Source organism: Zosterops lateralis (genome assembly GCF_965231275.1).
Source record: "Zosterops lateralis genome assembly, chromosome: 7".
Classification (NCBI taxonomy): Eukaryota; Metazoa; Chordata; class Aves; order Passeriformes; family Zosteropidae; genus Zosterops; species Zosterops lateralis.
In genome coordinates, this window is record NC_139767.1 from 31,216,656 (window position 1) to 31,236,556 (window position 19,901).

Sequence of the window (19,901 nt, forward strand, 5' to 3'; positions counted from 1 at the left end):
CCCTGGGGCCTCAGGAAGATGAACACAATCTGTGTAACAGTCAAGATCTCCCTACAGTTCTGTGCGACAGGAACAGGAATTCACTCCTTCTCTTTGCACTCTTCACTGTTATGTGTCTGTGTCAGGATTTTAAGTTTTTCAAGTGAATTTTTAAGACTTTTTCTAGAGAGGGAAAAGATATTTACCTTATCTTCACACCACTGCAGTGTATCAAAATACCCTGTCACTAGAGTATGATACAGTGGCAGAACTGCTGGAAAAGGCACAACTCAAATTAACTTTATTTTATATATATCTGCCTGTTGGTCTACCTTAGCACATGAATCAGTCTACAGTTATGACTCAAACTGAGTTAAAAAGCAAGTTATAAAAAACTAAAATACTGTATCACTGTTAGGGAGATGTTACTAATATAGTTTTGTAATAAAATTGTTCAAAAAATTGTTATTTGCATCATGTTCTGTTTGATTCCAGCATGTAAATTTTTTTACAGTGCTTACTGTAGAAACACTTTCCCACATTTATCCTTGTTTTGGAATCACATTTATCAAGTTTAGAAGCTCTGCCAATTGATAAACTCTTCTGATAAAAATGTGAGGCATCTTTGCAACTCAGAAGAAACCAGGATATCTCCCTCTTGTGGTCTTCTATGCAAACAGCCTCAACTCCATCTGTGGGCTCAGAAGTGCCTAAAGAAGAGTTTTCTCTCATCAAATATCAACAGAAATTGTAAGCAATTCCAGTCACTAGAGAAAGTGTTCTTCCTAGAAAGAATGAGAAAGAGATTGTTTTCACTTTATTTTTATCTACATGGTATTTTCTTGCAGAAAAACCACAGAGATTGAAAACGCAGTGCTGACTCCTGAATAGCACCACCTGCAAGAAAGTGGGGGGAAAAAAGTTACAGAACAAAGTAGATGAACAAACCCAACAGTGGAGGAGCTGTCAGGCTTCTCTAGGTAAGTGCTAGCTAGCTGAACACACAAACTGCAGTTCTAAAATGCTCACACTTGAGTTACACAAAGCACATTACATCTCTACCTCACAGACCAACCTCACTCCTCAAAAGCCACAGCGGATATGTAGGGACCCATGCTCAGAACTTCCCATGTCATGAGATTAACAAGTCTGACACCAACATAAAAAGAAATTTTGTGCCTTTATTTGAATGGTGTTAGGCTTTAAATACACCAAATTTTGATAACCTGATTATTTGGTTTAATTAGAAATGACACTACAGAACTGCAATACTGGTCCAACAGTCTTGTCTTTTACTTTTTTTTTTTTTTTTTTTAAAGCAAGAGATAGTATGAAAATGCACCAAGTAATCAGAAAGCACTAGCAGGCATTGGTTAATCCAAGATAGTAGCTTCTTAGTTCCAAAAGCACTCGCATTGTATGGAACCCAGGATTTAGACTGGTCATGATTTGCAAGAGCTAGTTGCATGAGTCATGACTTTTTTCTTTTTTTTTTAATTTACTTTCAAGTTGGTCACTGGTATTTTTTTTTCCTCAAATATTACAGTTTCTTTTATTCATATTTTTTTCCTCAAAGTATAAAAAAGTATGAAATATAAACAAGCTCCTGTATTGCACCCATGAAGGGGTACAATGGAAGCATTAGAGAGCTGACTATCTACACACCATCAAATCCCATCAAATCTCGGATATTCATTAATATACAAAATATCAGGGCACAGAAAGAACTAAAATCCACTTCTTTTTTTTTTGTTTTGTTACGCACAGGTTCAAATAATCAATCTAAAGAAAAAATGTGATCATTTTGGCTTTCCACTACATCCGCATGTTGAGACACTTATTAAAATTATCCTGCTTAATTGTGTTTGGTCTTTTTCTTATTGTCAAGTCATGTTTGTTATCTTAATACCAGCCATCAGACAAACAAGTAATCAGAAAGACTCTTCCTCCTCCCCACTTCCCCATCCCTGACCCCTGCAGGGTCAGCTTTAAGACATGACTCCAAACACAGGGTTGTGACGACAGATGCTAGGGCCAATCTCTTCATAATCTTTTTTGGTATGGCATACTTGGTAGAATTCAGGCTGTAAAGGGAAGGAAAAAAAAACCATTAGTGTATGGTACAGACACCTTACTTTAACAATATTAAGTTTTATGTAGCCAGTGGAAAAAAAACAAAGCTAGCACAGCAAGCCTAAAATTAACTTAAATCACATGTGGCTGAACACTAATGCAAAGAGTGTATTATGCCACAGAACTAAAATGCACTATTTAACAACTCACACAAATCTTTAATTCAGCTTTCATTTGCTCTTCCAAGTCTTTGAAGTCTAATGCAGAAACAGGGAAGGTATATTTACCACCTGAGTCTATCAGAAATTCCCTACCACATTTAATATACAATGAAGGCGAGATGAGAGCTCTGAAAGCACAGTCAGAATGGCTCAGACATGCTCAGCTTTATAGCTAAACTCACTGTGGAAGCCAGCATTGATCCTCCAAACCAGACCGCATATCTCTGCATATGGTGTGTAATGACTTGGACATCAATGGGCTTCGGCTGCAGAAAAGAGGAGAGAAAAGCAACACATTACAAGTCACTTCTGCTGGTAAAAACCAGATCTAGCTTTAAAGGATTGTATATACCAAGCTAACTTTTCACAAATTAGTATTTTCATACATGCTGTGCATGTAAATTTGCATTTATGGCATCAGACTTTCCCTTGTACATAAAGGGTAAGAAACAGCTCCTACTTATAGATCAAGCTACCTGCTTTATCAGACAGATACTTCCATTCACATCCATTTTTTCACATTACGTTTTGATTAATTTCTTGATGGACTATTTATTTATGCATTTATAAGCATAGATCCATACTACCTAAACTTTTCAAAAATCCACACTTTAGGAAGCTAATTTTCAAGTTTCATATGATTATTCTAACAAAGCATCAGCTGCAGATTGAAAGTTTATCCAGGATCAATACAGTCAGTCATGCTTTTCTGAGCTACAGCACTCATTCCAGTCAGTCATTCCCTTTCCCTCCAGAGGCACACAACCCATTCCTCACCAGTGCCAACCAAAACTGCCAGTGTATGTAACAGATTCAGAAATTATTTGTTCCAGCCCAACATGCTGGAATTTGAAACAGTATCTGAAAATGTTCTGTAACACATTTGCAAAACTCCAGCCAGTGAGTCTTTGCCATGCCTGGCACTTAGGAAAAAAGGAGAATCACATCCAATTTCCTTACTCAGATTCTGCTTCCTTACTAAGTGGTACAAGTCTAGTAAAGAAAACAGATGTTTCTTGGACCAGAGAACTGCATATGACTGAAATTACGTGACATCTTACAAAGCTCTGCTGGGGTTTAAAGGATTGTTTGAGCTCACCCAGCTACATTGCTACTAAAAAATAAACGAGGAAAATCAGTTCAATTTTGCTTTAAAAGGAAAAAAACCACCTTTTTTTTTTTTTCTCTGCTGGTCTTTCATTGATGCAGAGACAACAGAAAGATGCTCTTAGGTGAGAGCTTTGAAGTGGAAAGAGCACAAATTAAGGATCACGCAGTTTAGTGAAAACATGAAGTCACTTATAAGATAATTTGCGGTGGGAAGGGACCACATCATGTCTCTGGTTTGGCCTCCAGCTCAAGGCAGGGTAAGATATTTAGGGTTTTCCTGAAGCCAGAAGAAGGTGTTTAGGGTTTTATCCAGCTGAACTTCAAAATCAGTCATCTCCCCACATGTACTGAGGCATTATCAGGACTCCCAAAGCCTTCCCTTCTTTAATCAAAGCTCCCTCATTCCTCACAGGACACGTGCTCCTCACCCTCCTGGTGGCTCAACAATGAGCTTGATTCATCTCTCTTATCTTCAAGCTCAAAAAGATTGAGCACAATGAACTGTAACTGATCAATAAACACCAAGCACAAAGACAGCTGGAGTGGCCAACTGCTGGTATGTGATCAGTGTAATGGATCAATCTCTGAAAAGCCTCTGTAAGAACTTCAAATAAGATAAAAGACATTTCAACAAAGACCACAATCATTGCAAGATGTTATTTGCACATTTTCCAGGTAACAGATGCTTGTTAAGTGTGTGAGCTGCAGGAACCAACCTTCAGTCTGCCACCACTAAGTTCTTCACTAAGTTTCAGCCTGGCATCAACAGTCCTTTTCAAGTCTCGCTGTAAACGGCGACCGAAGTCCCTGAACATGGTTGAGCCTCCAGAGAGGACAATATTCTGTTTTGAATTAAAAAAATTGTTAGCCATGTCTGAAAATGCAGGTCTCCAACTTCATCCAATTCCTAAATTCTAAATATCTAAATATAGTTTTTAAAGCTACAGTTAGCAGGTTTGCTTTTACTGTAAATTATCTAACATATAAGCATGACAAATGAACTCACCAAGAGTTTGTCACATTAAAATTGTCTGTGCTTTAAAATCTATTTATATCTAAATACATCTAATCACTTTTGCTTAGTTTTTTGTTTCCCTAATGAAAAAGCGCATTCTGAAATTTTCTAAGTGAACAACAAAGCCTTCTGAATATTGAATTAATTTCTAGAAAAATGGTTAATTATGCTCATTTGGTTTTGGTTTTTAAGAGTTTCAAATATGTACCTCGATAAAAATCACAATTCTTCTAAAACCTATATATATTAAAAAAAGACATTATAGCTACTGACCTTATATAGAGGACGTCTAACATCAATGGGACAATTCTGAATAACTTCATCTACTACTTCTGAGATTGGTTGTGTAAAGTCAGGATTAGCAAACTGCAACCAGAAATAAAATAAAATCAAGTCAAGTCACTGTGGAGGACCATGTATTACAAATTAAAAGAGGTAAAGTGGAAAAAAAGGAGATAACCATTCTCTGAGATGTCATGAAAACTAATAATAGAAACAGTTGTTTAATATTTTTGCTGGCATTTATAAGTGCTTTGTGTATCAACCCCGATTTGTATAAAGACTAGTAGCAATCGAACCATGCTAACTTGCAACAATAGCTGGTATCTATTTATAAATAAGAAGAAATGTAAGTCAGGATAACCACTTCTTTACAATTTTGCAAATAGGATTTCTATGCTATCATCTAAAACAGAAAACATAGACAAGTCAAATCAACTTACCTCAGGATGGAAGAAAATCTCTGGCCCCAGGAATCTCTCGTAACCAACATCAATGGTAAATTCTTTCTTTGAGATAGCATTAATTCCAGTATATTGTTTAATCCACTTTGTACCATCTGTGTCATACTTGTTAAATTCTTTTACTAAGTCAGGGCAAACATAACTAAAGCGCTCCTGAAAATTGAATAGATACAGTTAGAACTATCTAAAGTATAGAAAACTGGCATGAAATTTTTTAAAAAGGTAGTAATTTTAACTTTTAAGAATAAGCATTAAATTGGCAGATAAAGAATAAGCCTCAAAACAGCTGAGCTGACATTTACTGTACACAGGTAGATAATGGCTCTGCTACTACAGATCATTTCTGTGCAGCACTGAAGGCTCTTGCTGAGCTAAATTACTTCTCTTCTGCTTTTCCTCTAAACTTTGATGATTGTGAGAAATTAACTCTGAAATACATTGAAGAACTGCCAGAGAAAAAAAATTTAAGTGTACTTTGAACTGAATGTCTTCCAGAAAAGCTTTGTTCTCTGTGTAATATGTATTACAAAAAAGAACACATTAATATTCAGAAAGAATGTAGGAGCAATTACAGCACTGTATGACACATCCAGCCAACAGTATTTCCTACAGAACAGTAAAATTATAATAGCAGCAGAATAATAACAACAACAATAATGATAATGGAGGGGAAGGGAAAGGGGAAACAACAGGTGAAGAGTGAAATTCCAGGCCAGACTGAGCAAGCATAACCCAACTGGAAACCTCGAGCTTAAGCTATTACATGTTATTACACTATTAAGATGTTTTTATATTATTTAGAATCAGAGCCCCATTACTCAGAAGAACAATTACTTTCAGATATGCTTGTACTTTAAAATCAGATACCAAGTTGTGATGTAAAATAACCTTAAGATGTGCAACATTCACATTACCTTCACTGCTTTAGCTGTTTCCAAGGATTGTTCAGGAGGAATTCCTACTTCTCTCTCCCTCAGCAACTGCTGAATGAAGTATGTGATATCTCTCCCAGCAATTGGAATGTGTTTGATACAGCTGCCAATCACATATCCTTCAGCCTGTAAACAAAATTAATGGGGACACAGATACTGGTAAGAACTACTTTCACCAAAGCTCAGAGGGAGAGAGAAAGGCATGGAGTCTAAACTCCTACCCACTACCTGTGATTCTGAGCTAAAGCCCTTTCAGACTGGCTCATTTAATTACCACAAATCCAATTCTTCACAGTATATATAGCCTTACTTTACTTTGCATGGCATTGGTTCATAATTCTTACAAGGTTAGAAGGAACAGAAAGGTCACTAGTACATAAGGCAGACAAATCACTATACTCACTATTCCTTGGCCTTTATTTTCTCTTCAAAATGAGGTTACTCTTACCAAAAAGGTCAAGGAACCTTTTTTTCGTGAAATATTATTTTAGAATAACTGATGTGGCCCTGCAGTCACAGCCACTGATGTAAGACGTTACAATCCACATGAACCAAAATTAATTTTCTGAAAGCAGGGAGAAAATGCATCATTTCAGCACATTAATTGAGACTGCTCAGAACATCAGACTGGCTCATCCTCATCCATCAACCTACCCCTACAATTCACACTCATCCTGGGGACCAGTATCAATGCATTAAAACATCTGGTCTGAACAAAGAAACCAAGTGTGCAAGGTTTCAACCCTACCAGATCTGCTAAATCCAAACAGAGGAATCCAGATATCACACTCACAAAATGCTTAAGTTTTCCTATATACACACCCCTTATGTTCATACAAAAATGTCTTACTAACACAGAAAATAGTGTCATAAAAAAAACTACTACTACTGTTAGCTTCACTACAGAGATAAGCATTTGTTAACTCCTTTTTATCTATTTTGTAATAGAAGTGGTAGAACATTGCTGACAATTTGTTCAACACGTTTAAAAATTTCAGAAGTAAACGACATTCTGCAAAGGAAGTTAATGCTTCAAATTACATAGAACACCTACTCTTATTTCAATTATAAATACCCAAACCCATAAATCAGGAAAAGTTCAACTGTTTTAAACAGTAATTTGAACGACTAAGTCCAATTTTCAAAGTTTACCTATAGAAGGTCGGAGGCGTCAATTGTTTCCTAAGTGTTATTAAAAATACATTAACTTGGATGAACAGTCTGGACAAAGATTTAGCACTACATTCCACCAAAATTAATAAGAAATCGCTACATGACAGTGTATGTTTGACCACTATCAATGCTACTGTTTTTAAAAAACTGATGTTACTGTAGCATGATAAAGTCTTGTACAGATCTTTGTCTTAAAAATTGTAATCTAGCTTCATTTTAAAAATACAAATATATCTGGTATGTAGACATGAATTTAACTCCCCCAGGAAAAATGGGCAATAATTTGACAGTAAGGTAAATTACTGCAGCTCTAGGTGCTCATTACTTAATAAAACATCACACAATCATCCAAGTTTCTGCTTCAGCCACTTGATGTATTGGGGCAGATATTCAACACTAACCAACCCTAGGGGTTATTTTCTTCCAGTCAAGCAGGAACTTTTGTTTGTATGGCTGAGGCACTACTAAACATTGGGAACAGAGAACTAGAATGGAGAAAAATTATAAACAATACTACATTGCCCTCTAATTCTTCATGTTATTTCTACTTTATATATAAATGGACTGAGCTAAATGAAAATAGAAAGTCAAACTTTTTGTAGTGACTACTGTAAAGAGCCCATTCACTCCTACCAGCAAACCAAACCGGAAATGTGCTAAAGCAATTCCACCCATCACTTAGCATGGCCTTGGAAATTCACCTTTTAAGGTAAGTCACTGAAAGACAATTAGCTCTGCCAAATTTGAGGTTATAGAGAAGTTCTTCTAGAGTTTCTGCACTACAAAATGAACCAAAACTCACACCCACAGCCGTGGGAATTATCTGATGTTTTTGAAGACTCCTATCTATACTCCAGTGTGTGTAGGTGTACACATCAGAGAACTCAGAGGACAAATTGTTCTCCCTGGAAGCCGCTGTGTAGCTTTGAGGCACACTTACCACAGGAATGACATGAGTGACACCATCCCCACTGTCTATAACTGTGCCAGTCAGTGTTCGCTCTCCTACTTGTCTCGACGTCCAAGATGCAGCTAAGGCAAGGACAGCCTTGGAAAAAAAAACACCACACCAAAATCAAATGTTAGTAAAACATCTGCCTGCAGACCTCACTTTCCACCACCCCTCCTCCCAAGGACAGAATGACACCCCCATGGTAATTTACAGCATGGAAACTGATTTAATAATATTATATATGTCTACACAACAGTTCAGAAAAAAGAGGCTGCACAAATGTGATTTTTGACACTTGCCTGATGTTTTTTCAGCCATGCTCAAACATAACTTTTCGTTACTTCATACTGAAAGGGATTCAGTTCTTGGATTAATAGAACTATTATGATGTGGTGTGGTTTTTTATTTACTTATGATGCAACAGATCTCATACTCTACTGCTCAGAAGCCTGTAGAGGCAACAGAGGAACAGTATCCAGCAACCACCCACAGAATCAAAGCACGACAAACATGCAGTGCTGGAACTGCCAGCCAGAAGGACATAAACATTTTCCAAACACCACTTACACAGTTTTTTCACAGTGAAATTAGTTTTAGCCCAAGGAGAAATATTGCAGCTGTGACTCTCAACAGCTCAGCCCTTACCTGAACAGCAATATATAGCCCTGGAACGTTGAAAGATTCAAACATGATTTCAGCAGTATATTCTCTATTTTCTGGAGTATTTAATGGAGGCTCAGTCTGTGAGACAAAAAAAAAGCCAAACAAACATGAGTTTGAAACTTACATTCAAACCAAATATTTGACTTTAAAAAAAGAACCACCAACTCCTAAGTTTTGTCAAGATGAGTCATTCAACAATAGCATGTAAAAATAGTAATGGACAGAGGGTGCTTTTAAGAATTTATGCAAATTGCAGTAAAAGAAAGAAAAACAAAAGTGCAATAAATACTACATCAGTTACTGCTTAAGAATTTATATCCAAGACTCCCTTTGTGGGTTGGCTAGCTCATTAGAACTTTTGATTTCACTTGAAAAAACCAAGGACTATCAAAATATGTCAAAGGCTGCAGTTCAGCACATTTAAAGAATGGCATTTTTTAGATTTCTTGGTGAAAAGAGCCGTTTTCCTTCAGAAGGCAGCCACAAGTTGCTATGCTCAGCTGTAGGAATGTACTCAAGTGAGAGAAGCTGAACAACATAAAACATACCATAATATTGTGCTATAGCTTTCATTGAAATATCAAACATACTCAAGGCTCTACTCTGAAGGAGCACTTTGGATTGTGCTACAGAACACTCGAAAAAAGAAAGTGTCACTGTTCCATTACAGCAACTGTGTAACAGGAGGAGTCAGATTCTTCACAAAAGGGTTGGGACAAGGGGCCAGGGACACAAAACTCAACTTGGGTAATCCTAAATAGGTATTAGGAGGAAAAAAAGTAATCTAAAGGTGGTTAAATATTGACAAGGGGCCCAGGGTTGTTATGGCATTTTGATCCTTGGAGATATTCACAGCTTGGCTGGACACAGCCTTGAGCAACTGGACCTAATTATTGCTTTAAGAAGATGAAGGCATTTAAACACGTATGGCCAACACCTCTAATTCCAAACTTGATCTATAAATGACACACTAAACCAAACTGCCTTTTTCAATGACCCTAAATAAAATACTAAGGAATAGCAGATGCTTCAGAATAACATTGACCTTAATTGAGATCTAATCAGCCCAAATATGACAATCAACCCTTCCAGTTTCACAGAAAATAAAAGGCAAAAATTTACTCTCTAGATACTTCGTCCAGATGGCAGTACTGTAAAAACAAAATAATTGCAGTTATGTAAAGTCAAAACACAAGTATTTTTTTTGTCTCAAACACATAAACTTGAGATTATTGAATTCAGCGGAGAAGGAAAATGAGAAAGTGATGAATCAGACAGCTTGGAGGGAAAATTAGAAGAGAACAGAAAAATGTTTGCTGTTCAGACACATTGACATTTTTAGAAAATTAAAGAACCTGGATGGCTTAAGGCAGGTCAAGAAAGCTCCAAGTAATTTATTTACTTTTGCTTTCAAAATATGCATATTTATATTTGAGAATTTACATAAATCAGCACATTGTTATTCATCATGTGGAATTTCTTAAACAGGACATAAATTTACCTACCAAAAGAAAATAATGGTCCTCGGGTTCTGCCCTTAAATACTTAAAGATTACTTGCTCCATAAACCTCTCCATCAAGTCCCAGTCTTCAACTATACCATGGCGGATAGGCCACTGTGTGAGAAAAATATCAAATTGTAACTGGAAACTAAAAGAAAAAAAACCCAAAAAATCCCAAAACCAAACAAAAAAACCTGTTTTTAACTGCAGTAAAAGTATATGATTTACACAGGCAAGAAACTTCGATTTAGGCTTCCTCTATTCCCATGTGACACCTATTCAAAATTCTGAGTCCAATCTTGAGTAGCAGAGGCAACACATTGCATTTTTCTCAGTACAGCAGAATGGTGGCACTGGGATAAACCAAAAACTCCCCCGGCCCAGTGTCCCGCTCTGATACTGCTGACAGAAGTTACCAAGGAACAAGAGAATGTGGCATTTCCACTTAACACCCTCCTCAGCCTCCTTTCACTTATGAATAAATATATATATATATATGTAATATACATTTTCACAGTGTTTTGCAAATTCCCACAGGCTCCCCACAAATTCCCACAGGCTCCCCAAGATCAACAAAACTAACACCAAAGCTTATTTTCTATTTAAACAGAGTTAATAAATAAATAAGACTTAAGTAAATGTTAAGCATTCTTAACATTATATTTACTGTACATGTGATGTTTGCTAAACAATATTGAAAAATTATTTTAAAACTTTTTTCTTACTACCTTGGTTGCATAAGTTGGTTTTTCTATTGCTTCGTCCCCAATGAAGAAGTCTAAATCATCCACACCTTTCAAAACCCTCCTTTGTGCTTGATCGACCACTTTTGCTGATTCTTTGATAGCAATACCTTCAACAGAGAACACAAACATTATTGTAGGTCATATATCCTGCACCAAAAAAAGAAAACCTAGACTGAAAAACAGACACATTCTAATCACAACCATCCTTTGTTTCAAGTGTAACTCAGGAAAGCTACACAGAACGCAGATAATTTGACTTTCAGTCATGGGTAAGCATGGTAAGGACTCAAAAGAGTAACACAGTAACAGACAAATACAAATTTAATTGTTAGATACTCAACATGCAATCAGGAAGATAAAATACACACAGGAACATTAAAATAGGATATCCCTACAGATCTCGTTTTATTCAACAAACATGCTAATTTTCTGCACACTCCAATAATAACAATAACAATTTTAAGTGTGATTATTAGTGTTGTTATTATTTTAAAAATAATCATTCCCCAGCAGCCAGGGCAGCACAGCTAGAGGATTTGGAAATCAGCAGCTTGTTAAGGGGTAAAGCACCCCGAGTTCATGGATCCTCCCCTCTCTCCTCCCCTCCCTTCCCACACAGAGCAACACAAGCAGAGCCAGAGGAACCAAGAAGCTGAATGTTGTGAAAGACTGAACAGGATGGAGCAGAAGTCATTATTTTGAGCTCTCCAGGAAGAAAACTGAATCATACTGCAACTTCTGTAGCTGCTTACAGGAGAGCAGAGAGGAAGCAGAAGGCTGGAGGAAGCCAAACAGAAGGGGGGTAGATGGGGAGCAGAAGCTAAAAATCACAGGGAAGGAAATGTTGCAAGGGAGGTGCTTGCTTCAGGTCAAGAGGGGAACCTTGATAAATATTTTCAGGTCATTGTTACAGAGCTGACACATCTGGGTGAATTCTGCTGTCCAGATGAGTGTTATCCTCAACAACTTTCAAGCAAAATCCACCACTTGCCACAGGACTGCACCAACTTTCAAGCCCAACTGGTTTCACCCTGTTACAAGCCTAAAACAAGATGAGAGGTCTCACATTTTTTGCTGCCCTCAAGGGCAGCCCTGCGTTTGAAAGACAGAAATAAGGGGCAAAAAACCTGAGGCAAGCAACCAAGAATCACATCCTGAAAATATAAACAAGAAAATAAATCTTGCTGAAACCTCAGTTGTGGTGCCTGAGGATGGGCAGCACCCCAACAACACTCAGAGCAGTTGCCTTTGGTTTCCTTGGCACAAGAATTAAGAGCTTTTAGAGAAGAAAAAAAAGCAGAACATCCTTGCATTGAATCAATTTTTGTGCTGAACCACTACTCAAGCCAGTTTTTTTTTTCTTTTAGAAGTAAAGAAAAGGCCATGGCTATCACAGATAAGATGAAATAATGAAATATCAAGGGAACTACTGGGAAACAGAAGGTGACTCCCATTTTATCAAACAGCAGGAAAATTCTGCTTAAGTGAATAAAAATCAAGCAAAACTAATGACCTAAGATCCAAAAAGCAGCCAGAGAAGAAAGTGGTGAACCCAAGCCACATAAAAAATGGCTCAATATATTCTCATTTACTTCACTTTTCATGTAAGTATTTATCATCTCTACAGAAGCATATTCAGAATAAAATCAAAAACACATCATAAGGAGATAAAAATTTGTTAAGAGCAGGAGTGAATAAGATAAGCTACAGGTGAACAAGGCTCAAGGAATGCTGCTCAGACCTGTTTTACAGCAAACATTAATTTTAGAGAATCAAACTGATAAAATACCACTGCTGGAAGTGCAAGGAGAAACTAAATAATTTTTCCACAGGGAATAATACTGAGGAAATTCTAGACACCAAAGCGCTTTTTTGTATCATTTTACTTTGAAACTAGGTACTGCTGTACTCTATTTTTGTTTCTCTAATGTGGATTAACCAAGTGTTGTTTTATTTCATTTGAGGCAGAGGATTAACACAAACTCATGTCATTTCTGTAATTATCTAGCATGGATTGCAGCACAAATGAGAAAAATGCCTTTTGTACTGAGAGAATTGCAGTCAAGGGTCATTTCAGCTGCAGGAGCATCTAGAGTGAGCATCCTTTTTTCCATACACCACACTATATCAAAAGGCTGTCAAAAAAATCTCATTTCCTCTCCTTCTACTTTAACAGCATCCCTGTTGGATAAATTTCTCTGCTTAATGATCTGACAGGTCATTTCATTCCCAGCATTTAAAATATCATGGTATTTCTTCTTTTTTGGAAGAAGAAAGTGATCTTCAAACTAAATAACCAAATCTAAAGATGCAGAAAAAGTATGTAAACTCTATGTATCTGAAATTAAATAACCACTTGCCCATTTATATTTTAACAAGTGCTACAAAGTTTAAAGAGCACTGTAAGGGTTTTTTCAATGTTTAGAAACTTCTATCTAATGTTAAACCAGCTTTTGTGCAAAAAGCAAAACTGTGGAGTGTTTCATATGACACTGAAATTAACTTAATGGAGTTAATCTGGAAAACCAAATAATCTCAGAAATACCTATCAGAAGCCAAAATAGAAGATACAGAATGGATTCTCTGAATGCATTCTCCTGTTCTCATCTAAGTGAATTAGCCTTATCTTGCCATGAAAATTACTTTTTGAAGTACATTTCCTAGAAAAATTAACACAGAGCCTGAACTTCCAAGTTCTATTCTACAGTGACTGTGCTGAAGCAGTATTAGTTCCAGCTCTCTTCCTGTTGTATTTGCAAGGAAAACTGGGTGTGCTAATTATTCCTTTTCACCAGGATGTAATCCGTGATTACTTTGGCACAGAGGAACAATGAGGAACTGCCAAGTGGTGTAGGAGGTCAAAAGGTGAAACACTTCTAAAGGAAGCTGAGTGAACTCCACTCTCTGCAGTAGAGCTGTATCTCTCCAAGTGGGAGAAACAGTGCAGGAGCCAGGGAGCAAATAAGCTATTCTGTGTGGGAGGAAAAAACTGACATGGATTTTTGTTGTATTTATAAAACACAGTAAATTAACATAGCTGTAACACTGACAACTTCCAGGCAAGTAGAACATTTTAAACCCTGGAGATATTAAATCATACAATTTTATTTTTTTTCCAGTTATAATCAACTCAATGTTTTACCAGATAAACTACTGAACAGGAAAAAACCTCTTGCAAGGTAAATGTACCCATGCTACTGGATTTTTACATTATTTCAGTGTCCAAAAAATTAGCTTCAACTATTACTATCCTTTTTTAATGAATGTATATTTCTAAACTGAGTATCCGTAGCAAAACAAAAAAGCCACGTTATTACTCTGTGTCATCACTCAGAGGTCAAGTCAATCTCTTTTAATGTTGGGGCTTTTTTAAGGAATATTACAAAAAGGCCAAGATTAACTTCAGCATTGATACACAAGTAACAAATACTTACATGAAGGGATAATGAACTGGGGTTCAGTATTACCCGCATATCCGAGCTTTGTATACCTGTTGAGGGAAAAAAAAGATTCAGTTGTAATATTTAATACCACAAATAACAAAGCTATCTCCTTTTTTTAATGAACAGACTCCTCTTCCCATATCAGAAAGACACTACACTTACTTTTCTATAAAAACAAACAAACCAGAAAAACTACGGGAAATTAAAAATTTCTCTATTTTCACATTTAAAACAATGCTCCCAGTCACAAATGAAGCATCACCGCTAACTTCTATTCTAATAATATTTTACTAAGGAGCACAAAGTATGTAATTCAATCTATCAATGTTTAGGAGTATAATTTTGTCAGAGCAGCTCTTCCCTGCTCAGCAGCTAGCATCTCCACAGAAATATTTTCATATAGCTATTTGCTAGTGGTAAAAATGTTTTTGTAATTCCTAACTACAGGGGGGAAAAGCTGCCCTGCCCACGGACTGTCAGCTGGGCATGAGGCCGGGCTGGTCACCCTCATGTCACAAGCAGCTGATAATGACAAGTCCTACCAAAAGCCACTCCATTTCACAAATGAAAAACAGTGTCAAAACATGTCCAATGAGAGTAATGAAAGCAAGAGGAAAATAGCTACATAACTTCACCCAGTCTCCAGAATGTGCTATGGATATATATATACACATTATCTTCATTATCACAATGCAAGAAAACTGATGAAATTAACAAAGTATTTATGAAAAATAACTACAAAACTCAGGATACCAAAACCAGCTGCTAGAAATGTTGTCACCAAAGCAGCATAGGCAAATTCTAAACCATGAAGACAAAAATGCACAGCTCCAGCTCAAGAGTTAGAGCTTACCCACATGTTTTTAACAAACACAGACGTGACAAAGTTCTCATTTTCTCTGTACAGCTGCACTAAATTAGCACCATCAGCAAAGGCATGAAGGCTGTAGTAGCACCTCTACAGCTTTCAGCACTCTGACGTAAACCTGAAGATCTTAGGAGGTGTAAGGCAGCAGTAACTCCAACAAAGCATGAATTCCTGGCAGTAACACACAGCCAGAGGCTGGGAGAGGAGGCTGCTGCAGCAGGCCTGGCTGCCGTGCCTCTCCCACAGCAGGCAGCAGCCTGTGCATGTGCCCAGCACACCCACACAGTTTCTATCGCTGATGCTAATTGCGCTGAGATGGGAGACAGAGATGAGTGGTCAGGCCAAGAGACCAGATCTTCAGAGGGAAGGTGGGTTTCTCTCTGAATAAGAAAGTGGTTAGCACAGGACCTCATCTAACACCACAAATGCTTTGCAGGAGATGTATTTTCAAAGCTGTAATAATCCCCATCTTGTGTGTAACACACTCTAACAGTTGTAAGGAACCATGCACAGAAACTTGACTTCATACCAATCAACAGGAATGTTTCTTGACAAAGAAAACTTCGCAGGCAGAAGGTAACAAATAATGAAAAAAGAAACTAAATATCAGAAAGAACTTCACATCTCATGAAGACATCAGCGTTAGGCACTTTATCTGCCTCACCTCAGGACACACAACTTGGATTTTGCTCATTGAAGTTTTTTCTTCTTAAAGATCTGCTTCCCAAAAGAAGTATCAAGAATTCCACAAACTGGTGCTTCTTTAACCTATCATGCAGACCAAAACTGTTCACTGTATTTATAGTGTGTTAAGAGGTTTTTAGTGCCACAATTACTAAATAAACCAGCAAATACTGACTCACTCTCTCCACCTTCCCCTGCAAACCAGAACTATGGCATGTAGATTTTAAAGCTAAATCTACACAAGAACTTTGGAGCCTGAATGCTGCTTAAACCTACAACTAGATTAAAGTGTTTGTAACAGTTAAAGAGGTTAAAACCATTTGATTATTAAACTCAGTATTTCAAAGAATGCAAAAGCTGAACTGTTGCAGGTAACTAGCAGCTTCATTCCTTGTGGGTGGTTTTGCCCAGCACACACACAGCCAGCAAGACTGAAAGAAAAATAATCTCATGAAAGATGCATTTTACATAAAAAGAGCGTATTCAGACATAAAATCAGCATATATAAAAATACTATGGCTTACTCAGCAAGAAGCGTACTGACTCAGGGAAAAAAAGAGTAGTGCATTTTTAGGCTTCCAAGAAAAGAAAGGGAAAAAAAACCTCCTGCATGGGTTTTGGTCTCTGAATATTAGAGCGTTGTATCAGCAAGTCTCCAGTGCAGTGTCCTACACAACACATCTCTCAGGTACAAGACTTCACTGTACACCTGGAACTCCAGCATTGCTGGCACATGGGCCAGGCAAGGACGCCCTGCTCCCCTGGGAGCCTCAGGCCCACAGCACAGCCAGGGACCATGGCACAACACATTACAAACACTAGACCTGATTTCGTAACTAAACACATAGAGAGATACTCAAGTTAAAAATGGAGCCTAAAAACGTGATAGGTGAGGCAAAAAGCTAAGGTAAAACTGAATGGAAGTCGATAAAAATCTTCAGTTCTCCAAATGCACAATCTAGTCACCGTGGGATTCTTTGAAAATTAACTTTGCAGAGATGAGGCTTTATTCAGACTGATCTGATCTATCACTGTCACTTGAAGTAAATATTTAAACCACGTGAGAAGGAGGATACTATAGGCAATCCAGATTCCACAAGTATACAGTTTCCACAAGGAGTTCATACATGGCAAAGTGTGTCTGACTAATGAATGATTCACAGGGGAACAAGGCACACCCCAGCTTCTTTAAGGCAGGAATTACTGCTGCCACAGGAAAAAGAATCCAGATAGTAGAGATAAGGCAGTACCAATACTGGATTTTCCATAAATCACCCCTTGTCTTGCTACCCAGAATGGAAGAGTGGCAGAAGGGACTTGCATGGACACAGGCAGGCACTCCTCATTAATGAGACATGGACTCAGCCTTCCCACATGGAATTTGGGGCATTGAGCAATAAGCACAAGGCACTGCACACAGGAGTGTAATGGTATAAGCTAATTTCTATTAAAATCTGTAACACATAACTGATTTATAAAATCCCAAAGGTGAAAGCCTTGGCTGTTCAGGCGTTTTCCTTTATTTCTCTATGTTCAGCTCCCTGAAGTGTTGCTGCAGGCCTATTAGCTCATTTAAAAAAAGGGGAAAAAACCCTAAGAAACAATCAGGCAAAAAATTTATTGGACAATCAAGGCCTTTAGCTTTAGTTCAGAAAACCAGCTACAGAGTATCCAAGAGCAGTACCCAAAGTCTGTGTACAAGTGTGCATGTCTGTATATGGAGAACCACATACATATATATATGCCCTCCTACTCTCTCTCAGCATATACATATATAGAGAGAGCTGATATTCTCCTAACACCTTCTCTAAAAGGCAACACCACTCTCCAGTCTACACTACAGATCACAGATATGTGATAAACAAACCACAATATTTTTGTAATGGACATTCATAGCACAAACAGGTTTGAGACAGCAACTAACGAAGGTTCCTCCTGAGTTAAATCTACTAACCCCTATCTCACCTATCAGTGGAGAAATACCTTCAAACATGTGATCATCACCCTCAAAAACTCACATCCTGAAACTGTACAGCAGCTCTGCACCCTCTGCCCAAGAGCTCTCTGCAAGGACAGCCAAAGGGCTTTCCACACAGTTCTCAACAGCACTAATGGGATTTCTTACATGTGCCCTCTCACCTAGAATAGATGTTTCTGAGGCTATGACACAAAGGCAATGTCACTGGGAGGTTACTTGTGCATTAGTCACGCAATTTTAAAGCCAAAAGGAAACGGTGCTGAGGGTTAGAACTTGTAACAAGGATGTCATTACCAGAACCACCATCTGCAAACCACAAACTATGACCATGTGCCTTTGCTCCACTGCTTTCCTACCCACAACAAATGCCATTCTCCCAAGTTATACACCCTAGTGCAGCACAACTGCAACTCTAACACAAGTGAGGAACAGGGGGACAACTCCTCTGTGGGCAATGCAGCTGTCCAGTGCTCCTGAAGTACCACAGAGCTGGGGGGGTGTCCAACACAAATTGTGAGTGTCACTCCTCTGACAGCTCTACACAAAGACAGGAGTTAACCCAGCACAAGCAGACAAGAGCACTTGAGGACAAGCATCACCTGATCTCCAACTCCTAGAGCAAATCTGGGTTGCAGCCTATTCCTCAGATACTCCTAATGACCTGGGCTAACAGATGTCACACACTGAAAATGCACACACAAACAGAAGTAAGATGTGCCTGTAATGCTGGTCCCACAGGAGAGATACAAAGCAACTTGAAAAACAAGCAAAAGAAAAAATGAAACATTTTTCTGTGGGAAAAATTAAGCAAGTGGGCGTAAAAAACCCAAAATTGAAGGCAATCAAAACAGTCCCTTTCTGGTTTACCTTTGAGGTACATCATTAGAAAAAACAAGGGAATTTTGTTCAGAGGGTTATTTTTTTTTTCTTGTTCATCAAACTGCTCTCTTCATGATGGTTCTGAATTACTCTTCACCATCTGAGCCACAACCCTTCTGTGCAAGTTCTCACTCCAAATACAACAACAAACATCCTTTGGCTGTATCTCACCCTGCAGATGCAATGGGTTTCCCAGGCACCGTAGCCTGGACGGAACACGTGTGTAACTTCTAAAATTCTGCTTTGGTGTGCACCACAGCCTGTACATCAAGCCCAGCAAGGTTTCCCTACCTAAACACACCTCAAGTCCTATGCAGAACATGCCCAAGTGGTCATGCTCCAAGCAAGCCTAACATCCAGTGATTAGATTAGGCTTTACACAGTTAAATGCATTTATTCTTAAATGTAAGCTGATACTGCCTTTTTGCAAGGTGTCAGACTTGCTCAGGCAGCAGATCCCTGCTCCATATCCCCTTCCATGCAAATGGGTCTGGAGCCAATCTCCCATTTCCCTTGAGAGCCTCTTCCCATGTGTTTATGAACTCTTCTGAGCCAGGAGTGCTTTGCATTTTTTTACTGAAACCACGTGGAAAAGACTCCAGGAAATGAGGGCCAAAGACAGAAAACAAGATGATTACAACACTCATCGTTCAACACACATTCACTGCTGGCTAAATTACCTTAACTCAAAAAATTGTAATTAAGTAAGCAAGGTATAGGAGGCACTACAGAAAGCTCAGAGTGGGGAGATTCTAGGGAGAACATGCACCTGGTAATACATTCAAAAGGGCATGAAATAAATCTCATGGCAAAAACTCCAAGTTTTTAAACAGAATGGAAAGGGATTCCACTCTTCAATACCACCTCCTTACACATGGTCTGTCCATCAAAGACTTTATCAAAAAGGGTTTAATATCCTTTGCTGTTTCAACTGGATAAA

The 19,901-nt window shown here is 38.0% G+C and overlaps 1 protein-coding gene across 1 annotated transcript in view; it reads right to left on the minus strand.

Moving 5' to 3' along the window:
- Positions 1–1,264: 1,264 nt before the first annotated feature.
- The window catches only part of ACTR3 (actin related protein 3), a 28,495-nt gene continuing 9,858 nt past the window's right edge, over positions 1,265–19,901 (minus strand). Inside the window, exons 2-12 of the mRNA XM_083864843.1 lie at positions 14,544–14,599; positions 11,092–11,216; positions 10,367–10,477; positions 8,844–8,939; positions 8,187–8,294; positions 6,056–6,199; positions 5,121–5,294; positions 4,672–4,764; positions 4,100–4,225; positions 2,456–2,539; positions 1,265–2,063 (exon numbers count right to left, since the gene is read on the minus strand). Coding sequence (XP_083720969.1) covers positions 1,968–2,063; positions 2,456–2,539; positions 4,100–4,225; positions 4,672–4,764; positions 5,121–5,294; positions 6,056–6,199; positions 8,187–8,294; positions 8,844–8,939; positions 10,367–10,477; positions 11,092–11,216; positions 14,544–14,599 — 1,213 coding nt within the window. The 3' untranslated portion in view covers positions 1,265–1,967. The remainder of the gene's footprint in view (positions 2,064–2,455; positions 2,540–4,099; positions 4,226–4,671; positions 4,765–5,120; positions 5,295–6,055; positions 6,200–8,186; positions 8,295–8,843; positions 8,940–10,366; positions 10,478–11,091; positions 11,217–14,543; positions 14,600–19,901) is intronic.